Source organism: Anolis sagrei, chromosome Y (genome assembly GCF_037176765.1).
Source record: "Anolis sagrei isolate rAnoSag1 chromosome Y, rAnoSag1.mat, whole genome shotgun sequence".
Lineage (NCBI taxonomy): Eukaryota > Metazoa > Chordata > Lepidosauria > Squamata > Dactyloidae > Anolis > Anolis sagrei.
Genome location: NC_090035.1, coordinates 42,721,430 through 42,744,099, shown reverse-complemented (window position 1 = coordinate 42,744,099; position 22,670 = coordinate 42,721,430). Strand labels below are relative to the sequence as shown.

General features: G+C 41.3%; 1 protein-coding gene across 3 annotated transcripts; it reads right to left on the bottom strand.

Annotated features, from left to right (window-relative positions):
* Nucleotides 1–1,376: 1,376 nt before the first annotated feature.
* Nucleotides 1,377–22,670, bottom strand: LOC137095233 (tRNA selenocysteine 1-associated protein 1-like). Of its 3 annotated transcripts, none has more exons than XM_067461668.1 (9): nucleotides 22,623–22,670; nucleotides 11,985–12,082; nucleotides 9,400–9,499; nucleotides 8,669–8,721; nucleotides 7,250–7,381; nucleotides 4,177–4,296; nucleotides 3,759–3,921; nucleotides 3,380–3,413; nucleotides 1,377–1,876 (listed from the first exon to the last, which is right to left on the bottom strand). In XM_067461668.1, exons 2-9 carry the CDS (start codon nucleotides 12,068–12,070, stop codon nucleotides 1,725–1,727), a joined length of 840 nt encoding a protein of 279 aa, XP_067317769.1. In that variant the 5' UTR covers nucleotides 12,071–12,082; nucleotides 22,623–22,670; the 3' UTR covers nucleotides 1,377–1,724. The 3 variants fall into 3 exon arrangements, with proteins under 3 accessions (XP_067317769.1, XP_067317767.1, XP_067317768.1); XM_067461666.1 differs by lacking the exon at nucleotides 22,623–22,670 and adding an exon at nucleotides 22,490–22,614; XM_067461667.1 differs by lacking the exon at nucleotides 22,623–22,670 and adding an exon at nucleotides 22,490–22,614 and having other exon boundaries at nucleotides 1,377–1,858.

Sequence of the window (22,670 nt, the reverse complement as noted above, 5' to 3'; positions counted from 1 at the left end):
CTTTTAAGAGTTCCTGGGGAAGAACAGATCAAAGGCCTCTACGGATTCCCAAAGGGTTCCAGGAACAGCTTCACAGCCCCGAGGACCTCCGGAGGGAATAACAGCTCTTCATCTTCAGCTAAGTGATTTCAAGCTTGATGGTACGTCTGTTCGGTTCTGAGACGCAGTTCAGCCGGTAGCAGACTCAAACCAGTTAGGTTTAAGTTCACAGCAGCCTGGGAGGAGCTTTAAAGGGAATTTTTTCAGTTAAACAAAGTTTCTTGAAGATAGTGCCTGTTTCTTGTAAACAAGACTGCAAGACCCAATAGTCTATTTAGAAATCTTACAATTCCTTCTTGTTCATTAATAAAGACTGTTGTATTTAAGTTCAAGTCTCCTAAAGCCTGCTTAGTAGGGAAAGTTCCTCTAAAGGCTCCTTCTTGGGCCCCCGGGCTTCCCGCTGGACACAAGCCTTGCCTCCTCTCTTAGAAGCATTTAATTTTAGCTCCAGCGGCGACAGAACACTAAGAAAAGTGGATGCTGGTAAAATTTGAAATCATCTTTTGATATATTTTGGAGGAAGGCTTCAAAATATTTTTGTTTACTTATGCATAGCTTAGCTGACATGGTTCATTTCATATGGGCACATTGTTCGTGTTGGATAAGACATTTGCAGAAACATACTGAATTGCTGTTCTTTTTGTGGCATAGGAACCCATTCCTATTTTGTAACCCTTCTTTGCCTCTAGTATCAAATGTTCTAGCAAAGAAATAATGAGCAGTAACATATCTACTTTATTAACTGACATATCAGATAGGTGGAATATGATTGTATCCTAATCGATAATAATGAATTTTATTTGTTACTGCCTCTCCCAATGGCTTAATATCATTAGAATCCTGGGTGGTTGATCTTTGGCCTAATCCCTATGCAATACTTGCTCAGTCCTGTTCAAAGCTAAATAAGCCCAGATGTTACAAGCTTTCCTGGTAGGGTGATTGCTCAAACTCGATTGCTCTGTATTGTTTTTATTATTATTATGTTTATGTTATGGATTTTGTTTTTCTGTTATTATGTTTGTTTATTTATACCTCCCTTTTTCGCTCCACAAGGAGAGTCAAAGCAGTGTTTTCTAGTTTGGAACACGCCCACATTTACTTTTAAAATGAACAAAATAAACCAGAACCCATCTTTCCCTGCCCAGGAAATGCATCTTTTCATCTGGCAGTTTCACTTCATTGTCACTTCAGATGACAATGATCATGATCTAAGGATATTTCCACAAATCAGTTGTGGAGATTCACTTATGCAACAGAGAACACTAGATTGGAATACAGCCCAGAATATTCACAGCTACCAACACTATACTGATTTATGCTATAAAGAACACATCCTCTGCAATAGATATTTTCTTTTATTGTATGTACACGTAAGTAAATTCTCCCCTTTCCCATTACACTTTTTTAGGTTTATAAATTACAGTTCTGTGACAAGGATTAGCAAGTCTGTTTCAAGGTCAAAATGTGGGGGAAAGAAGAAAACTGAGTGTCTGAATTTGGAATAAAGGTGACCAAGATGCTTCACTGCAACTCTGTGTGCACAGGAAGCGCCAAATGCCACCTTCTACATTTGAGTTAGCGGTCCAGGAGCAAAGAGGAAGGACATCCCTTATGCAGCTGCAGGTTCCATGCACTTGGTTGGAGCCCAGGGCACACTTGGAAACAGCACACGTGTGATCAGGCAATTACATGGCTTGAATCTCCGAAGAGACATTGTCCAAAGGCTGCCAATGACATTCTATCAAGGCGTCATAGAGTTCTTCACTCTGTTCCATGAACTGTTTATTTGCTTCACCCACATCCATTTGGGGTGTTGGGTCTGAAAACAAAAGGAATCCTACACCAATGAGTTTCAGGTCAGAGCAACATGAATTGTTGAAATAAGGAGCTGACTTGGAAAATCCCATCTCAGCCAAGAACTCAATGTGTATCCTACCCAAAAAAAGCAGTCCTTTTCTACAGGCCTCTAGGCAACTATGCTGACCGTCACAACAACTCTAGACTTAAACTCAATTTCAAACCATATTAAGACCATGGCTTTCTTCAAAGTTGTAACAACAGTCTCCCGCTATGGGTGAAACACAACACTCTCATCCATTCGAGACTTTCTTGTTTAACAACAGCTGAATGTATGCAGAAAATGTTTCTTCGTCCCCAGACTTGTTAAGCCCCAATATGATAATTCAAACTGATTTAGTCTATGTATGAAGTATTTTAATGATTCAGGAAAGGAATGAAAAACTACCATAAACACTTTATGAAAAGCCCTCCTGTCTCTTAATCACTTCGAAAATATTGCTAAAACTACATTTCCCAAATGATTTTCAAATCGGGTGTACCAGTTGCAGCACACATTGTTTCATATTCATGAAAAACAATGAATGCTTTGACAGGACTGGGATATATAAATGTAGGTAAAGGTAAAGGTTTTCCTCTGACATGCAGTCCAGTCATGTCCGACTCTGGGGTGTGGTGCTCATTTCAATTTCTAAGTCAGAGCTGGTGTTGTCCGTAGATACCTCCAAGGTCATGTGGCTGGCATGACTGCATGGAGTGCCGTTACCTTCCCGCCAGAGCAGTACCTATTGATCTATTCACATTTGTATGTGTTCGAACTGCTAGGTTGGCAGAAGCTGGGGCTGACAGCAGAAACTCACGCCGCTCCCCGAATTCGAACCTGCGACCTTTCGATCAACAAACTCAGCAGCTCAGAGGTTTAACCCACTGCGTCACCGGGCGCTCCTTTATATAAATGTAGCAAATAAAAAGGCCAAATCAAATAAAAACATCTTTGCTGAAATACAGATGGAATAAAAACTATGTATCCAGTTAGCTCTATTGCAAGGTTTCTGAAACTTTTCCACTTATGACCCCTTTCTACCTGAGAAATTTTTATGTGACCCCAGATATACAAGTACATAAAATAGGTATTTAAAAAGTTTGCACAGCTTGTTAAACAGGCTGATTTCTCTTTTTGTGAAGTAGAGCTGAAGCAAGTTATTGCTAACAGATTTATGTAAATGAGTGGTGATAACATTGCCAATTTTTAATGACTCCAACACTGAAATAAGGGGATCCCATTTGGGATCAGGACCCACAGTTGAAAAAAAGTGTTCTATTGCATCAGTACTACAATACGCTATAGGAAATTATGGGAGCCATAGGAAATAATCCAGCAATGAAGTAACATATCCATCACCCTATTCACATCAACCTGCATATTTCCCAAGCTTTTAAATTTTCTTAGACCTCTGTTGTTCTAGAATATCATCAAACTGGGGTACTTTGGATAAAAGCAAATGGATGTTTGGAATTCAAAATTACAATAAATCAGTTGTACCTTCTAGTGCGTCTTCCCCAACTTCTTCGTAGGTCTGTAACAGTAAGTTGTGAGAGAATGAGGAGAGCATTATTAAAGCTCATGCAAAATAAAGGCTTTATAAGACAGGGCAGGAAAATTCCCAAGAGTCATCAGAATACTTTTGGATCCACCAGCCTCCTGGTGTCAACAATGATACTATAAACCAATGTGCACGAAAAGAAGTTTTCTCCTGTAAAAGTCTTAGCCAGGCCACATCCATACAAGTTGCTTTTTAACCTTTGCATAGCTGTGCAGTTTTATTACATGTATCACTTTAAGTGAGGCTGTGATTCAAATGTCAGGAACCTCTTGGCATAAAGAACAGAAAACCTCTAAATGTAGCTTGCTGTGCTCTTACCTGCATGGTATTTTGTGTGTAGCCATACTGTGGATAGCTATAACTGTAACTGCCTGTGTTCTGATCATATCCCCAATGCGCATAGTAGTTCTGATACTGTTGGTAGTACTGGTTGTAGTTATAGTTGTACATATGGTTATACTCAACAGTCTTTAGCCGGTTCCTTTAGAAAGTAGATAGAGGTAGGGGACAAAATTAGAAAAGGACCAAGATACTTAAGGACAAAAGTTTAGGTCAAGCTTCCATGAGGCATTTTGGAATCCAACGCAGGCAGAATTCAGTTTTCACAAATGAAAGTAGGCAAATGCCTTATATTGGATGGCTGTTAATGTTTAGCCATGATGCTAACAAGGACGTCAAAAGCCACCTGCTTTGTGGAAGAGGTGCAACACACTGTAGCACTTACGAAAATACTTACGCTTTGGTGATGGCAACACTCAAGCGTATTGGTTTAGAACCAAGACCGACAGCCCCTTGGCATTCTACCAGTGCTCTCTTCTGTTCCAATTCATCTGAGAATTTCACAAAACCATAGCATCTGTTGAAAGAAGAGAGAGAGAGAGAGAGAGAGAGAGAGAGAGAGAGAGAGGAGGAAAATGTGAATGTCTTGTAAGAATCCAGAGGAGCATAACTCCCTCTTTTCAAAGAAGCCTGACAAAGGCCACACCTTTAAACACTTTCTGAACCTACTTAATGTTGAGGAAAATTTACCATGAAAGGGGACAAAGATTTGCTCTCTGTTGTCGCAAACAAGAATAGATATAATGGGCGTTATGTCATCAGATGAAAAATTTCAAATGAATATTAGGAAACCCAGTATTGAATATGATAGTTAAAACAGTATTAAACACTTATATGCTACAGGGACTATGTTATGCCCCATTGACCATTGCCTGGAGAGATCAGGAAAACCCCTTCACTAGAAATGTTCAAAAAGAACCTTAAAACCTGGCTCTTCCGCTGCACCTTTGGCGAGTAGGTGCACACCATGACATTTTGCACCCCTTAATGTTCTTTTTTAATACTGGAGCTCACACTCTCTTAATGGGAAGTTTAGTCTCACAACTCTGTGTGTTTTTTGAGTTCCCGTAAATGTCCTGCTCCCATTTTTATCTCATTACAGCCTTTTGTTTTATCCTGTATATGTGGTCCACCCATTGTTATCGTTATTGTGATTGAGTTTAGAATGTTATTTTATGACTGTGGTTTTTAAAAATGAATTTTGATGATATTTTTTGTTTATGCTTTGATTTTATTGCTGTAATATGTTGTCTGGGCTTGGGCCCATGTAAGCCGCTCCGAGTCCCCACTGGGAAGATGGTGGCAGGGTATAAATAAAGTTTATTATTATTATTATTATTATTATTATTAAAAACTGAAATAAATATTAAAACCTTCTAAGATTGTGACAGCATCTTACGCTGAGAAGTTATTGTTGCTGTACAAAAGCTAGCAAGTTTAATTGTAATTTTGGGGTGTTGGTCAGCCGAAAGACAACCAACATAAAGCCTTACAGATCTCCCTGGTAAACTTTCTGGTTTTATAAAATGTTTACGAAGGTCTCGATAAAAAGGGCAGTACAACAAAACATGCTCCACAGTTTCCACTGCCTCAGCCTAGCAGGGACATAGGCGTTCACTGTATGGTACTTTGTTCTATCTTCCCTCCAGTAGAGTAGAAGGGAATTTAGCCAAACAGAATGCCTTCCTATGTTTTGGGATAATTAGGTCCTAAGTACTCCGCGGGAAGAAACACCCCTCCATTATCTCTGAACACTGGAAGAATAGAGGCTGTGTTTAGTTTTTCAGCTCAGTGTCCCAAATACATTGTATGTTTTCTTTGGTTTATGTGTAGCCCAGGGGTCCCCAAACTGTTTAAACAGAGAGCCAGGTCTTTCCTTTTTGGGTAAATCTCCTGGGAATCTTTCTTTCTCACTCTTTACTATTTTAAATTATTCCCACTCTTTCCTTGTAAATCTTATTGATGTTTGGAAATACTAATAAAATTCTTTAAAAAAAAAACAACAGAGAGCCAAGTCACAGTCCCTCAAACTGTTGGAGAGCCAGATTATAATTTGAAAAAAACATGAATGAATTCCTATGCACACTACACATATCTTATTCGTGGTGCAAAAAAAAAAAACCCACTTAAAAACAATACAATAATTAAAACAAACAATTTTAACAAATATAAACTTATTTGTATTTCAATGGGAAGTGTGGGCCTGCTTTTGGCTGATGGAATAGGACTGTTATTGTTGTTGTGTGCTTTCAAGTAATTTCAGACTTAGGTTGACCCTGAGTGAGGGCAGGGTAAATGACCTTGGAGGGTCATTTCCGCCCCCCGGGCATTAGTTTGAGGACCCTTGTGTAGCCCATAGTTAGGGTGGTATTTGGTGAGAATCCAAGGTTTAGGATTTTCTCATCACCTAACTTTTTCCACCTTGATTGGAATGGATAATCAATGGTCAATGGGGCCAAACTTTTAGGCATAAACATCAGTTTTAACAAAAATTTAATTTATACATCTAGATCCAAGACTCAACTGAGATCTAACCTGCCTCTAGAAGCAAAACTGCATTAGGCACACAGCTTGGGGGTGGGGGGGCAAGGAATAACATCTTGATTGTAAAAAAACAATCTGGAAAAGGAATCATTACTAAGAGGAGTGCTGGGCTCTCCCTTTCTGGAGATCATTAAGGAGAAGCTATTGAGGATTCTATAGCTCTGGTGTGGAGTTGGACTATATGGCCACCTCCAACTCACCCTTAAAATTCTATAAAAAATTAGAGAACGTAAGGATGTCAGAGTCGCCTGCAGGTGTTGGTGCCACATCCACAAATATGAGTAAAATAATAAGAGGGCTTAAATTAATGCTATTAGTTTCCTTTAGCACAGTGGTTCTCAACCTGGGGTCCCCAGATGTTTTTGGCCTTCAACTCCCAGAAATCCTAACAGCTGGCAAACTGGCTTGGATTTCTGGGAGTTGTAGGCCAAAAACATCTGGGGACCCCAGGTTGAGAACCACTGCTTTAGTGCTTTCCCAGGCCACTGAACTGAATACATCATCAACATACATATATCAATAAAAGAAGCAGCACAGAAGAGTTAAGTTCCCTCCATTTAACAGTCAAGTAAACATTTTGATGCAGAGGCAACACTGTCTTAAATACAAGCACATCTTTCTCCCCAACCCCAAGATTCGTACTTCAGCATTTGATATTTAAAAAATCAGCATGAGATTTTAAGTGTGCTGGAAAACCCCTAGATGTAGACCATCAGTAGGCAAAGTGCAGTCCTTTATATGGCTCTGGACTACATAGCTAGTGAAAAGCCATGCTGGGAAATAAAACCCGACAATACCTGAAGGACAAATTTATACCTTTTTGAATAATATTTTTCTTCCTAATGAAATATTTTTACATTGAAGTTGCCTTATTCCTCTTGTCCTTATACAGTACCAGATATAGAAGTGAGGAGCAAAAAGCGTACTTGGAAACACCCGTCTGGTCCACAACTACTTTGCCACCCCTACATGAAGGGTACACTTTTACAAAGAATTCGTACATCATCCCATCATCCACGTCAGGGGAAAGGTCTCCAACAAACAATGAATATTCTGGGCTGGTGGAGGAAATAAGAAATTAATTTGAAGATAGTAATCACATAAGTTCTAACAAGAGTGAATCGATATGCATTGATTATTTGTATGAGTTACCTCCATTACTACAATCCATTACTAACCGCCTTGAGTCCCTATATGGAGAGAAAGGCGGGATAAAAAGTAAGTAAGTAAATAAATTATGAAACCAGACGTATAGCCTTTGCATTGAGAAGAAAACAATTTCTCTGAACCCAGCACCTGTCAAATGTGTTGGATTGCCATTCCATCTTCCGTATTCTGGAAAATATTTTGTCTAGGAATGACAGGGGGGCACCTGCACCTGGGGGGTGGGGGGCTGGACTGGGTAAGACATGAAATTACTCTTGAAAGTGACCCAAAACCCTCTGCTACAATTCTATTGGGCAAACACCTGTATGTGAACATACTATGTGACATGTAATTTCAGAATGGGGCAAAATGCCAATAAATAATTCAAGTATGTCACCATTCTATGCAAATCCAAGGGCACATCTGCAATGTAGTTTTAATGTGGTTTGATATCACATTAACACTCACTTTAGCCTTCCAGGTGATTTCAACTTTAACTCACCAAATTCCTAACAAGCATGGCCAATGGTGAATACATATGGGAGCCATAGTCTAAACAGCAAAAGGTTCCCCAAAACATTCCAAAATTCTGTACCACTGTGTAGTTCTGGGAGATGAAGTTAAAAATTTTTTTACACACACCTGCAATGTAGTGGCAAGTATTGAATTACAACTGTGAGAAACTCCAATTCATATCCTCATTCTCTAAAAAGTTCACTGGATAATCTAAACCCAGTAATTATTTTTTTATTCTAGCCTATCAACTATGAGTTAGGATACAACAACAGAGACCACATTGTGGAGCTACTGGAGGAAATCACATATGGACAAATAATTTGGCGAGGGGGGGGGGGGGGGGACACAGGATATGTTGCTTGTGAATTGAGATGATCAAAGCTGCAGATCTGCAGTTCCATACAGCCAAGCAATACTAACTGATTAGTTTCACACTGAAAAATCTCTTGACAACTCTGGTTGCACAAAGGATTATGGTGCATTTTAGAAAATACACATACATATATTGTATGTGCATGTCCACCATGTTTATACACTGCCTTTCTAATTATTCAATGAAGACACTTTATTCAAGTATGTATTTGCTTTAATAAATAATATGGAAAATAGGTAATTCAACTTCCTCTGTTTTCTTACACATAACAATATTATAATGGAAATAATTTCCATAGCATTTTGCTTACCTATTATCAGGCTGTTTACCATATGTGGCATAATTTAATTTAAATCGCTTCATCTGAAAAATGAGAAACAGAAACTCTGCAAAGGAATACCACTCCAGTACATTTTCACAGTAACACATCTCATCAGAAACATAAATATATTCAGCAAGAGAAATGTTCAGGACTAACTCAAAATTTAGATCGAACACACACCATGTTTCATTGCATAATAGGTGCCCCCCCTTTCCCCTTCAAAACAGATGTGTGACTATTATGTGATGAAATAAGGGCAATTAAACCTCACTCCACAGAGCTTTAGGCAAGCTTTATTCTCCTACAGCAGGGCCAACAAACACAAAATGAGTATATTTAAAACAAAACAAAAAAACACATTACTAAGAAGGTTATATCTCCAGACTCTCTCAAAAAGGGAAAACAATGGCCATGCTAACACTTCAGTGCAATGTGCACTTATAGTGACGTAATCTGCAGCACTGTTCAAATTATAATGCTTCAGGTTTATGTCCCTCAAACATCTAAGGCTGTTTCTGGAATTCCTTTAATCAATAACCTTTGCATAGTATAGGTTAGTTTCATTTTAATAAAAAATGAGCCCTCGTTTAACCTTCTACCGCTTTTGCATAGCATATTATATACATGTTCCATGCATTACTTAGAGTAAAAGACCCACTAAGTGCAAGTGTTGTACTTTTCATTCTGTCCCTGATTTCTTAGTATTGTAATTTACTTACTGGTGTGGCACCAGGAAGGGGTTTCCCATTGATTTTGTGTAAACATTTTTCTGCAGTTGCCAGATCAGCAAATTCAAGAAAGCAGTAGCCTGCTGGAATCCTAGAAGGAGAGAAGCACTGCATGAAACATCTGTTATGAACTGATACTTGAAAATTGTTCTGCAAAGTGAGGACCAAAAATTAAACACCATATTTCTTTGCATAATAGTTGCCATTGCATAAGAATTGCACCCCCCCCCCCCTTTGGGGGATCCAAACATTGGTATTTTAGGACTCCTTGCATAATAGTCACATTTCCACGTGCATGTCTGCCTCTTGGAGCAATCCCTGTAGCTCAGAGGAGCAGACAGGCAGGCAAGTGAAGGAGCGAGAGCTAGCTCTCCCTGGCAAGCATGCAGGCGGGTGACCCTTCACCTGCGCACCTGCCAGCCAGAGTGACAGGACTACCATTGACTGGTGGAAGTTGAAGGAATGGAATAATGCAAGTAGCCGTGCTAGCAGAAGAGATCTCTTTCGACTATCAGTGAGGGGAGGCCACATAGGCTTCATTTTTTTTACCACATAATAGTCATAGAATCAAAGAGTTGGAAGAGACCTCATGGGCTATCTAGTCCAACCCCCTGCCAAGAAGCAGGAATGCTGCATTCAAATCACCCCTGACAGATGGCCATCCAGCCTCTGTTTAAAAGCTTCCAAAGAAGGAGCCTTCACCACACTCCGGGGCAGAGAATTCCACTGCTGAATGGCTCTCACAGTCAGGAAGTTCTTCCTCATGTTCAGATGGAATCTCATTCTTGTAGTTTGAAGCCATTGTTTCGCGTCCTAGTCTCCAGGGAGGCAGAAAACAAGCTTGCTTCCTCCCTGTGGCTTCCTCTCACATATTTATACATGGTTATCATATCTCCTCTCAGCCTTCTCTTCTTCAGACTAAACATGCCCAGCTCCTTAAGCCGCTCCTCATAGGGCTTATTCTCCAGACCCTTGAATATTTTAGTCGCCCTTCTCTGCACTCATTCCAGCTTCTCAATATCTCTCTTCAATTGTACTGCACAGAATTGGACACAATATTCCAGGTGTGGTCTAACCAAAGCGGAATAGAGGGGTAGCATTACTTCCCTAGATCTAGACACTATGCTCCTATTGATGCAGGCCAAAATCCCATTGGCTTTTTTTGCTGCCACATCACATTGTTGGCTCATGTTTAACTTGTTGTCCACGAGGACTCCAAGATCTTTTTCACATGTACTGCTCTCGAGCCAGGTATTGCCCCCCATTCTATATCTTTGCATTTTGTTTTTTCTGCCTAAGTGGAGTATCTTACATTTGTCACTGTTGAACTTCATTTTGTTAGTTTTGGCCCATCTCTCTAAACTGTCAATAGTTTTGAATTCTGCTCCTGTCTTCTGGAGTATTGGCTATCCCTCCCAATTTGGTGTCGTCTGCAAACTTGATGATCATGCCTTCTAGTCTTTCATTTAAATCATTAATGAAGATCCGGAACAGGGCCGGGCCCAGGACGGAACCCTGCGGCACTCCACTTGTCACTTCTTTCCAAGATGAAGAGGAAGCATTGGTGAGCACCCTCTGGGTTCGTCCATTTAACCAATTACTGATCTACCTCACCGTAGTTTTGGCTAGCCCACATTGGACTAGTTTGTTTGCCAGAAGGTCATGGGAAACCTTGTCGAAGACCTTACTGAAATCCAGGTATGCTACATCCAGTCGCGCACTCCCAATTTTTAAGGGGAAAAAAGGTGACTATTATGGGGTGAAATATGGTAATCTTTTTTCATATGATTGGTCTGTATCTTAAGATCTGAAAAAAAATCTTACTTTTGGTGGCCCTGCCATCTGAGGTGCTTAACTGCAACTCTTAATAGGCTAATCCAAACTGTAAGCCTGGAGAAAAATTGTAATTCTACAATATCAGAAGAGCAACATGTTCCACAACTGTGGTCTACAGCAATGCTTTATACTGGGACTGAAATTATTAAACAGCAAGTTCCAGAGTTGACAGTGAGGATGTTTTAGAGTTCAGCAACATTTGAAAGATGAGACCATTTTCACTTGTGGTTTAGACAAAGGCCCTTCCAGCCTTAGTAACAGAGTCTATCTTAGATTAAGGGACTTGAATCTGAGGCGCATAATCATTCAAGGTTTAAAATACAACATTTCTACTTCAATTATTACAAGACTGAGGAGTAAGGAACCTCTGTGATTGTCCTTATCTCAAAACAAAGGCATTTTGAACTCAATGAACATCAAAGCATTGTATCCAGTCCAAATGAACCACTGGTAAGACCAGAGAAGACCACTGTGTGAAACACCAGACAGCTGCTGCCACTCAGTACAAACAAATGCTAAGTGGACTGCTCCATGTAAGGAACTTTCTCTAACAACAAAAGGTGGTTGATAATATCTGACTAGATATTGTAAATTTTCCAGGCTACAATCCTAATTCCTAGGGTATTCTTTCTAAAAAGAGTAAACATTCTCACAAATACTACTATTATGAAAAGTGTGTGAAGGTATACAATAAAAATAGATATGTGATTTAAAAAAAAACAAATACAAATCAGACATACCCTGTTAATCTATTCCGAATTATTTTCACACTCAGAACTAGCTCTCCCATCATAGCAAAGGCTCTTGAAATGAAGTTCTCATCCATGTATGGTTCCAGCTGAGGAGAAAAAATAAATAGAGGTCATGTAGCAGTAAGGTGAGAAATATATACAACAAAGATCCATTTAAGAGCTGATACTTCCCTGAAGGCAATATTCTAAAAATAAATCTTCCAGAAAAAAAAGTAACAACACTAACCAAAAAGCACAGCCTATTTCTGATTTGGCATAGTTCAACATGCTTCCTGGTCCAAATGCACATGAAAGCCTTAATTTGGACAGAACATCAATCCACATGTTGTAGAAGGAAGGCAGCGCTTCTTGGAACCATGCACATTCTGTAAAAATACCTCTAATATCCCCGGCCCTTGGGAAAAGCCCGATATTCAGAGATGAACCTTAAACACTTGGACCGAATGTGAATGTCTGCTGTGATGTTATGTATATGTAAAATAAATATTTTTTAAAAATAATCATTATTGAAATTTTTATTAAAATACCGGTTATATAAAATCAAGATAGAAAAGAGACCAAAAAGAGGAAGGAATCAGTAAAGAAAGAAATAAAAATAGTAAAGGTAGAAAGGGAGGTAGGTGCACATTGCACCTACCTCCAAATACCTCTACATAACACTTGTCAAGCCTAGCACTTCGTTCCATCTTTTCATATAATTCTTTTCTTTCTTTGATTCCATTGACTATTCTAATAATTTTTTATATTTCTTTGTTATTAATTTATTTTCTGACTCCATAATTTTATCCCAAAAGTTTTTTTCTTGTGCAAATCCTAATTTTTTATCTGCCTTGTATTTCTCTTTAATTTGCCAGTATTGAAACCAAGAGATTTTCTCATCTATAGTATTTAATTCTTGTTGTGATTTTAATATTAATTCTCCTTCCTCCTTTTTCAGTATGTCTTTATAAATTGGCTAATTGTTCCATCCCATACATCTTGTGTCCTGCTTCTAACGGCGAGATCCAAAGTGGTGTTTTGTTGTATTGTTTCTTTTTGTATCTCTCCCATAGTTTTAAAATTGCTGATCTAGTAAAATGATTTCCATTTCTTTTCTTTTCCCTTGTACCACATATAAAGGTGCCATCCCCCTCAAATCTATTCCCTCAAGGGTTAATAATTCCTTTTTCTTTAATTTCGCCCAATCTCTGGCCCAAATCAGCGCACTTGCTTCGTAATATAGCCTTAAATCTGGGGCCGCCAATCCTCCTTTTTCTTTTTGTTGTATCAAATTATTATAATGTAATCTCAGTTTTTTATTGTTCCAAATAAATTTCGCAATATCCCTACCCCTTTCTTTTAGTTGCTTCGTATTTCTTGTGATAGGTAAATTTTGAAAGAGAAATATTATTTTTGGTAAGATTTTCATTTTAACTGTTGCTATTCGTCCTAATAGTGATAGGTTTATATTTTTTCATCCCTTCATTTCTTTTTTAATTTCCTTCCATTTATTTAAGTAATTGTTTTGTAACAGTTGTAGATTTTTGGATGTCAGATTTATACCCAAGAATTTTATTTTCAATACTATTTGTATGTTCCAATTCTTTCTCAATTCATCATGTTCCTTTTTTCTATATTTTTTGTTATTGCTTTTGTTTTTTCTATATTTATTTTGAATCCTACAACTTCTCCGAATCCTTTTGGTGTATCTAGCCAGTTTCCTAAATTCTTTTTTGGGTTTTCAATTATACTTATTACATCATTGCCAAATGCTCTAAATTAAAGTCCTGTCCTTGTATTTTAGTCCCCGTCAAATTTATATCTTCTCTTCTATTTTTTAATAATATTTCTAACGTCAGTATAAATATTAATGGGGACAAAGGGCAACCCTGTCTAGTTCCCTTTTTTATTTTTATAGTTTCTGTTTCTTGTCCATTTACTATGATTTTTGCTTCCTAATTTTCGTAAATTGCTTCTATTGCATTTTGGAAATAAAATCCCATATCAATTTCTCTCATTAAAAATTTGAAAAAGTTCCAATTTACGTTGTCAAATGATTTCTCTGCGTCTAGGGCCAAAAACATTACTACCTTTTGATGATTATTTTCGTAATATTCAATCGGATCTATTATTGTTCTTACGTTATCTTTTTGATGTCTAGTTGGTAAAAAATCTGCTTGCTCTTCCTCTGTAAAATAAATAATGACGGTGCTCCATGCTGTCATGCTTGCCATATGACCTTGGAGGTGTCTATGGACAATGCCAGGTCTTCGACTTAAAAATAGAGATGAGTATCACCCCCCAGAGTCGGATACAACTTGACTTAAATGTCAGGGGAAACCCTTAACCTATCATAATAAATAATTATAATCATTATAAATATATTAAATATAATTATAATAATGACAAATATACATATAATAAGAAATATAATATTAATTATAATAGAACTGCAAAGACTCTGGCACGAGCCAGTAAAGGTGGTCCCAGTGGTGATTGGCACACTCGGTGCAGTACCTCAAGACCTTGGCCTACACTTAAAAACAATTGGTGCTGACAAAATTACCATCTGTCAACTGCAAAAGGCCACCCTACTTGGATCAGCACACATTATTTGCTGGTACATCACAAAGTCCTAGGCATATGGGAAGTGTCCGACGTGTGATCCAATACAACAGTCAGCACAGTGATCTTGTTTGCTGTGTACCAATCTTGTGTATCAAATAATTTGGCAACAAAATGTCTCACTACACAAGGAGTGACCATCACTCAAAAAATTATGATTTTGTCACTTGAAAGTTGCAGTTACTGGGATTTATAATTCACCTATAATAAAAGAGCATTCTGAACTCCACCAATGGCGGAATTGAACCAAACTTAGCACACAGGACTCCCCTGACCAACAGAAAACACTAGAAGGGTTTGGTGCTCATTGACCTTGGGTTTTGGAGTTGTAGTTCACCTACATCTAGGGAGCACTGTGGACTCAAACAATGATGGATCTGGACCAAACTTGGCACGAATACTCAATATACCCAAACATAAACACAGATGGAGTTTGGGGAAAATAGACCTTGACATTTGGGAATTGTAGTTACTGGGATTTATAGTTCACCTATAATCAAAGAGCTTTCTGAACTGCACCAACGATGGAATTGACCAAACTTGGCACACAGAACTCCCATGACCAACAGAAAATATTGTGTTTGGTGGGCATTAATCTTGAGTTTTGGAGTTGTAGTTCACCTACATCTAGAAAGCATTGTTGATTCAAACAGTGATGGATCTGGACCAAATTTGGCACGAATGTTCAACATACCCAAATATAAATACAGATAGACTTTGGGGGAAATAGACCTTGACATTTGGGAGTTGGTGTTACTGAGATTTATAGTTCCACTACAATCAAGGAGCATTCTGAACCCCACCAGCAACAGAACTGGCGCAAACTTCCCACACAGAACCCTCATGACCAACAGAAGATACTGTGTTTTCTTGTGGTCTTTGGTGACCCTTCTGACACCCCACTGGTGACCCCCCCCCCCAGGGGTCCCAAACTCCAGGTTGAGAAATGCTGCCATAAGACCATCCAGTCCAACTCCCTTCACCAGGGCAAGAAAACATAAAGCCCTCCTGACAAAGAGCCATCCAGCCATAGATAAAGATAAATATATATGATTCACACACACGTTTATGACAGATATAGAACCATAGATTTGAAAGGGATTTGAAAGAAGAACAATTATATGTTGCATGTTCAAGAGTAGGCAAACCAGAAAAAAATGCTCTGTTCATTTGAGTGACATCATAACTCAAAATCCAGTGGAGGAATTGCCACTAAATTTGGCCACAAGTCATCTCCTAACCCAAGGAGTAACCAGCACTCAAAAATTTGATTTTGTCATTTGGGAGTTGTAATTCCTGGGATTTATAGTTCACCTATAATCAAATAGCATTCTGAACTCCATCAACAATGGAGTTCAACCAAACTTGGCAAACAGAACTCTCATGACCAACAGAAAATACTGAAAGGGCTTGGTGGGCATTGACCTTGAATTTTGGAGTTGTAGTTCACCTACATCCAGAGAACACTGTGGACTTAAACAATGATGGATCTGGACCAAACTTGACAGGAATACTCAATATGCCCAAATGCGAACACTGGTGGAGTTTGGTGGAAATAGAACTTGACATTTGGAGTTGTAATTACTAGGATGTATAGTTCACTTACAATCAAAGAGCATTCCGAACCCCACCAACAATGGAATTGGGCCAAACATCCCATACAGAACCCCCATGACCAACAGAAAATTCTGTGTTTTCTGGTGGTCTTTGGTGACCCTTCTGACACCCCCCTGGTGACCCCCCCCCCCCCCAGGACTTCTCAGGTTGAGAAATGCTACCTTAAGGCCATCCAGTCCAACTCCCTTCACCAGGGCAAGAAAACATAATCAAAGCCCTCCTGACAAAGGACCATCCAGCCATTCACACAAGAGATATATGTATATGACAGATACAGTATCAAAGATTTGAAAGGGACCACTGAAGAAGGACAATCTTATCTTGCATGTTCCAGAGTAGGCAAACCAGACAATCTCCACATCAACACTGGCGAAGAAACAGCAAGAAATACTGTGTTTACCCACAAGCATAAAGGCATTGCATATATTATAAACCAACACTTGCTCATTACTTTATTTTCTAGATCACCAGACTAGACCATAGCAACGCGTGGCAGGGGACAGCTAGTAATATATATCTCCAATATCCTAGGCCAGGGGTCCTCAAACTAAGGGCCAAGGGCCGGATACGGCCCTCCAAGGTAATTTACCCGGCCCTCACTCAGGGCTAACCTAAGTCTGAAATGACTTGAAAGCACACAAAAACAACAAAAATCCTATCTCATCAGCCAAAAGCAGTTGTACACTTTCCATTGAAATACTAATAAGTTTATATTTGTTAAAATTGTTCTTCATTTTAATTATTTCATTGTTTTAAAGTGTTTTTTGCACTGCAAATAAGATATGTGCAGTGTGCATAGGAATGCATTCATGCTTTTTTCAAATTATAATCCAGCCCTCCAACAGTTTGAGAGACTGTGACCTGGCTCTCTGTTTAAAAAGTTTGAGGACCCCTGTCCTAGGCTCTTGAGCAGTGCCTGATATACAGACACAAGCCATGGACATTTGGACCTAATGGGTATGTGTGCTGTGTTATTATGTACATAGAAAATAACTAATAAATCATAATCTATATAAATAAAAATGTAATGTTCATTTGTGGGATTAACATAGCTCAAAAACCACTGGACAAATTGACACCAAATTTGGACACAAGACACCAACAAACCCATGGAGTGACCAGCACTCAAAAAATTGATTTTTTCATTTGCGAGTTGTAGTTGCTGGGATTTATAGTTAACCTACAATCAAAGAGCATTCTGAACTCCACCAATGATGGAATTGAACCAAATGTGGCACACAGGACTCCCATGATGAACAGAAAACACTAGAAGGGTTTGGTGGGCATTGACCTTGAGTTTGGGAGTTGTAGTTCACCTACATCCAGAGAGCACTGTGAACTCAAACAATTATAGATCTGGACCAAACTTGGCACCAATATTCCATATGCCCAAATATGAACACAGATAGAGTTTGGGGAAAATAGACCTTGACATTTCGGACTTGTAGTTACTAGGATTTATAGTTCAGTGACAATCAAGGAGCATTCCGAACCCAACCAATACCAGAATTGGGCCAAGCCTCCCACACAGAACACCCATGACCAACAGAAAATACTATGTTTTCTGATGGTCTTTGGCAACCCTTCTGACACCCCTGAATGATCCCCTTGGAGTACCAATCCCCAGGTGGAGAAATGCTGCCTTAAGACCATCCAGTCCAACTCCCTTCACCAGGGCAAGAAAACATAATCATGCCCTCCCGACAAAGAGCTATCCAGCCATAGATAGATAGATATATGACTCATACACAAAGATATATGTATATGACAGAAATATCATAAATTTGAATGGGACCCCTAAGGAACGACAATAATATGTTCCATGTTCCAGAGTAGGCAAACCAGAGAATCTCGACATCAACACTGAGAAAGAAACAAAAAGAAGTACTGTTTACCCACAAGCATAGAGAAATTACATATATTAGAAACCAACACTTTCTCATTACTTTATTTTCCAGATCACCAGAGTGGGCCACAGCAACGCATGGCAGGGGATAGCTAGTCTTCTGAATAAATAAAAATGTAATGTTCGTTTGTGGGATTAACATAACTCAAAAACCACTGGGCAAATTGACACCAAATTTGGACACAATACACCTCTCAGACCAATGAGTGACCATCTATATATATAAATTTGTTAGGGGCATCCAACGGAGCCACAAAACTAAAAAAAAAAACCAACAAAACTTAACCAAAATTCCCATGCCCATAACACAACCCACAAGGTACAAACATATCTACTCAAAATGAAAAACAACACAACAACACACTCACAAAATGGCAAAACAACTGAGCATACACATTGGTGCCCAACTGCAAGTTCCCTGGCGCGTGCACACGGCCTTCCGGCCAACGTTCCCTCTGCGGAAGCCATGCCCACTCCAAGCCCCACCGCGCCGCTTCCCACATACACACACCCCCTGCCGCACACACACACACAACCCCACGCTCCATCACACACCCTGCCGCTGCACACACACACATGCAACTCCACGCTTCATCACTCCCCCCGCCGCCGCACACACACACGCAACCCCACGCTCCATCACTCCCCCCACTGCCGCACACACACGCAACCCCACTCCCCCCGCCGCCGCACACACATGCAACCCCATGCTCCATCACTCCCCCCGCCGCCGCACACACACACGCAACCCCACGCTCCATCACTCCCCCCGCCGCCGCACACACACATGCAACCCCAAGCTCCATCACTCCCCCCGCCGCCGCACACACACATGCAACCCCACGCTCCATCACTCCCCCCGCCGCCGCACACACACACGCAACCCCACGCTCCATCACTCCCCCCGCCGCCGCACACACACACGCAACCCCACGCTCCATCATTCCCCCTGCCGGCACACACACACACGCAACCCCACGCTCCATCACTCCCCCGCCCCAATCTTACCTCCTTTTACTTCACGCCACCTCCAAACCCCACCCCGCCCCTTCCCGCACTGTCAAAATCCAGGAAAGACGGGAAGGAAGGAAAGAAGGAAGAAAGAGAAAGGGAGGTAAAGAAAAAGGGGGAAGGAAGGAAAGTTAGAGAAAGAAGGAAGAAGAAAAGGAAAGATGGAAGCTAAGGAAAGAGAGACAGCAGAAGAGAAAGAAAAAGGGGGAAGGAAGAAAAGAGGTAGAGAAGGAAGAAATGAGAGACAGAGGGAGGGAAAGAAAAGGGGAAAAGGAAGGAAGGAGGGAAGGAAAGAAGGAAAGAGAGAAGGAAGAAAAGAGACCAGAAGAGAAAGAAAAAGGGGGAAGGAAGGAAAGAGATAGAGAAGGAAGAGAAGGAAAGATGGGAGGGAAGGAAGGGGGGAAAGAAGGAGAGAAAGAGGGAAGGTTGGCCACAGCAACGCGTGGTGGGTAAAGGTTGTTATTTCTATTACCATTATGCTATTATTCCTATTAGACCCTGGGGGAATGGGAGAGGTGTCAGGTCCCAGAGGCAATGCATTGAATTATTGTTATTGTTATGATGTTGGTGAAATAAAATGAAATAAAAAGTGAAAGAAGGAAGCAAACAGGGAGGGAAGAAAGGCAAAGGAAGAAAGGGGTAGGGAATGAAGGAAAGAGAGAAGGATGAAACCAAGTAGTGAAAGAAGGAAAGAAAGAAAGAGGTAGAGAAGGAAGAAAGGGGAGAAAGGGGGAGGAAAAGGGGGAAGGAATAGGTAGGTACCTCTCTTTCATAATAGTCCAGATATCTACCTCAATTTTGATAAGTTTTACTATAGGCCACAGCAACGCGTGGCAGGGCACAGCTAGTCACTCATAAAAATACTGGAAAACACAGCAGAAGAGACTTAAAAAGACAAAAATAAAAATACATTAATAATAATTAGAAATCCAGCACTGTAAAGCTAGGCTACTATTCCTGAGCATGCACAGAGGGTCATAGAAATATAATAATAACATAGAATAAAAGAATAAATATATAATAATATAAATAATACAACAATAAAATAATAATAGAATAATAATCTCTATATATAAAAATGGAAAGGGTGTTCAACGGAACAGCAAAACGCAAAAACCCCCCGATGAAAACTTACCAAATTTGCCGTGCACATACTTCAACCCACAAGGTATGCACAACGCGAATCAAAATTCCAAACAACATTTCAATAAACTCACAATTACAAAAAGCAACTGAGCCTGCGCAAAGGCTCCCCGCTGCATGTCACCCGGCGCGCGCACATGGCCGGCCAATGCACCCGCTGCACAAGCCACACCCCCATCCTCCGTCGCCCCGCTCCTACCCTCCCATACGCCCTCTTTCCAATGCACCCTCCTTCTTCTTCCCCCGCCCACGCCCCCACCCTCTCCTGCCCCGCCTCTAAACGCCCATACGCCAACCATACCTCCTGCCTCTCCTTCTTTTTCCCCGCCCACGCCCCCACCCTCCCACGTTCACGTCATGCCCCCACACTTCCTGCCTCTCCTTCTTTTTCCTCCGCCCATGCCCCCCACATTCACACCACGCCCCCACACTCCCCCGCCACGCCCCTAAACGCCCAAACGCCAACAATACCTCTTGCCTCTCCTTCTTTTTCCCCTGCCCACGCCCACACCCTCCCCCGCCCCGCCCCTAAACGCCCAAACGCCAACCATACCTCATGCCTCTCCTTCTTTTTCCCCAGCCAACGCCCCCCATGTTCACGCCACGCTCCCAACCCCCCCACCCCTAAACGCCCATATGCCAACCATACCTCCTGCCTCTCCTTCTTTTCCCCCGCCCACGCCCCAGACATTCACGCCACGCCCCCACCCTCCCACGTTCACGCCATGCCCCCACCCTCCCACGTTCACACCACGCCCCCACCCTCCCCCACCCCTAAATGCCGATATGCCAACCATACCTCCTGCCTCTCCTTCTTTTTCCCCCGCCCACGCCCCAGACATTCACACCACGCCCCCACCCTCCCATGTTCATGCCACGCCCCCATCCTCCCCGCCCCTAAACGCCCATATGCCAACCATACCTCCTGCCTCTCCTTCTTTTTCCCCCGCCCATGCCCCCCACGTTCACGCCACGCCCCCACCCTCCCCCGCCCCGTCCGTAAACGCCCATATGCCAACCATACCTCCTGCCTCTCCTTCTTTTTCTCCCGCCCACGCCCCGCACATTCACGCCCCGCCCCCACCCTCCCCCGCCCGGAAGGAAGGAAGGAGAAGTTGAGAAGGTATATGAAACAAGAAAGGAAGAAAAGAAAGAAGAAAGAGAAGGAGGATGGGAAAGAAGGGAGAAAGGAAGGAAGGAAGTAGAAAAGAGGGAAGGGAAGGTGTATGAAGGAAGTAAGGAAGGAGAAGTTGAGAAGGTATATGAAAGAAGAAAGGTAGGAAAGAAAGAAGAAAGGGAGAGGAGGATGGGAAAGAACGGAGAAAGGAAGGAAGGGAGGGAAGGTGTATGAAGGAAGGAAGGAAGGAGAAGTTGAGAAGGTATATGAAAGAAGAAAGGTAGGAAAGAAAGAATACAGGGAGAGGAGGATGGGAAAGAAGGGAGAAAGGAAGGAAGGAGGAAAGGAAAGAAAGAAAAGAAGAAGAAAGGAAAGGGGAAGGGAAGGTGTCAAAAGGAAGGAAGGGGAATTTGGGAAGGGGAAGAGAGGGAAAAAAGTGAAGGAAGAAGAGAAAGGGAGGGAAGAAAAGAAAGAAAGAAAAGAAAGTCTGGAAGTCAAGAGCGAAGGAAGGAAGGAAAGAGATGGAGAGGGAAGAAAGGAGAGAAAGAGGAAGGAAAATTAAAAAGGAGGAAGAAGGAAAGAGGAAGAGAAGGAAGGAGGAGAGAAGGAAAGAAAAAAGGGAAGGGAGGAAAGACGAGCAAATGGAGAAAGAAGAAGAGAAAGAGAGAGGGAAGAAAAGAAATAAAGGGAAGGAAGGATGGGAGCAAAAAGCTAAGGAAGGAAGTAAACAGGTAGAGAAGGAAGAAAGGAAAACAGGAAATGAATTGAAGGAAGGAGTGAAAGGAGAGAAAGTGGGAGAGAAGGTTGGCCACAGCAACGCGTGGCGGGTAAAGCTAGTATATAAATAAAAATGTAATGTTCGTTTGTGGGATTAACGTAACTCAAAAAAACACTGGACGAATGGACACCTAAATTGGACACAAGACACCTATCAGACCTACACACACACACACACACTACATATACACAGACCGGACCACAGCAAAGCATGGCTAGTAATACTATATAATAGTAGTAACAGTTCCTGCCGGAAAGGCAGTCCCTCCTGCAGGCCTCGGAAGCCCGCTTCCTCCTTCCCTCTCCTGCCTGACTCACGTCTCCCATCCAGAGGCTGGCGGCCATGCTGCTCCAGGCCTGAGCCGGATAGGGCGGGCGGCGGGCCCTCCCCTCGGCCTCTACGCTTCCTCCTCCTCCACCACCCCCTCTTCCCAGCGCTCGCCACTCTCGCCCAGGCCCGAGATTCCCCCGCGTTTGCTCTGGCTTCCGGCCGTGGCCG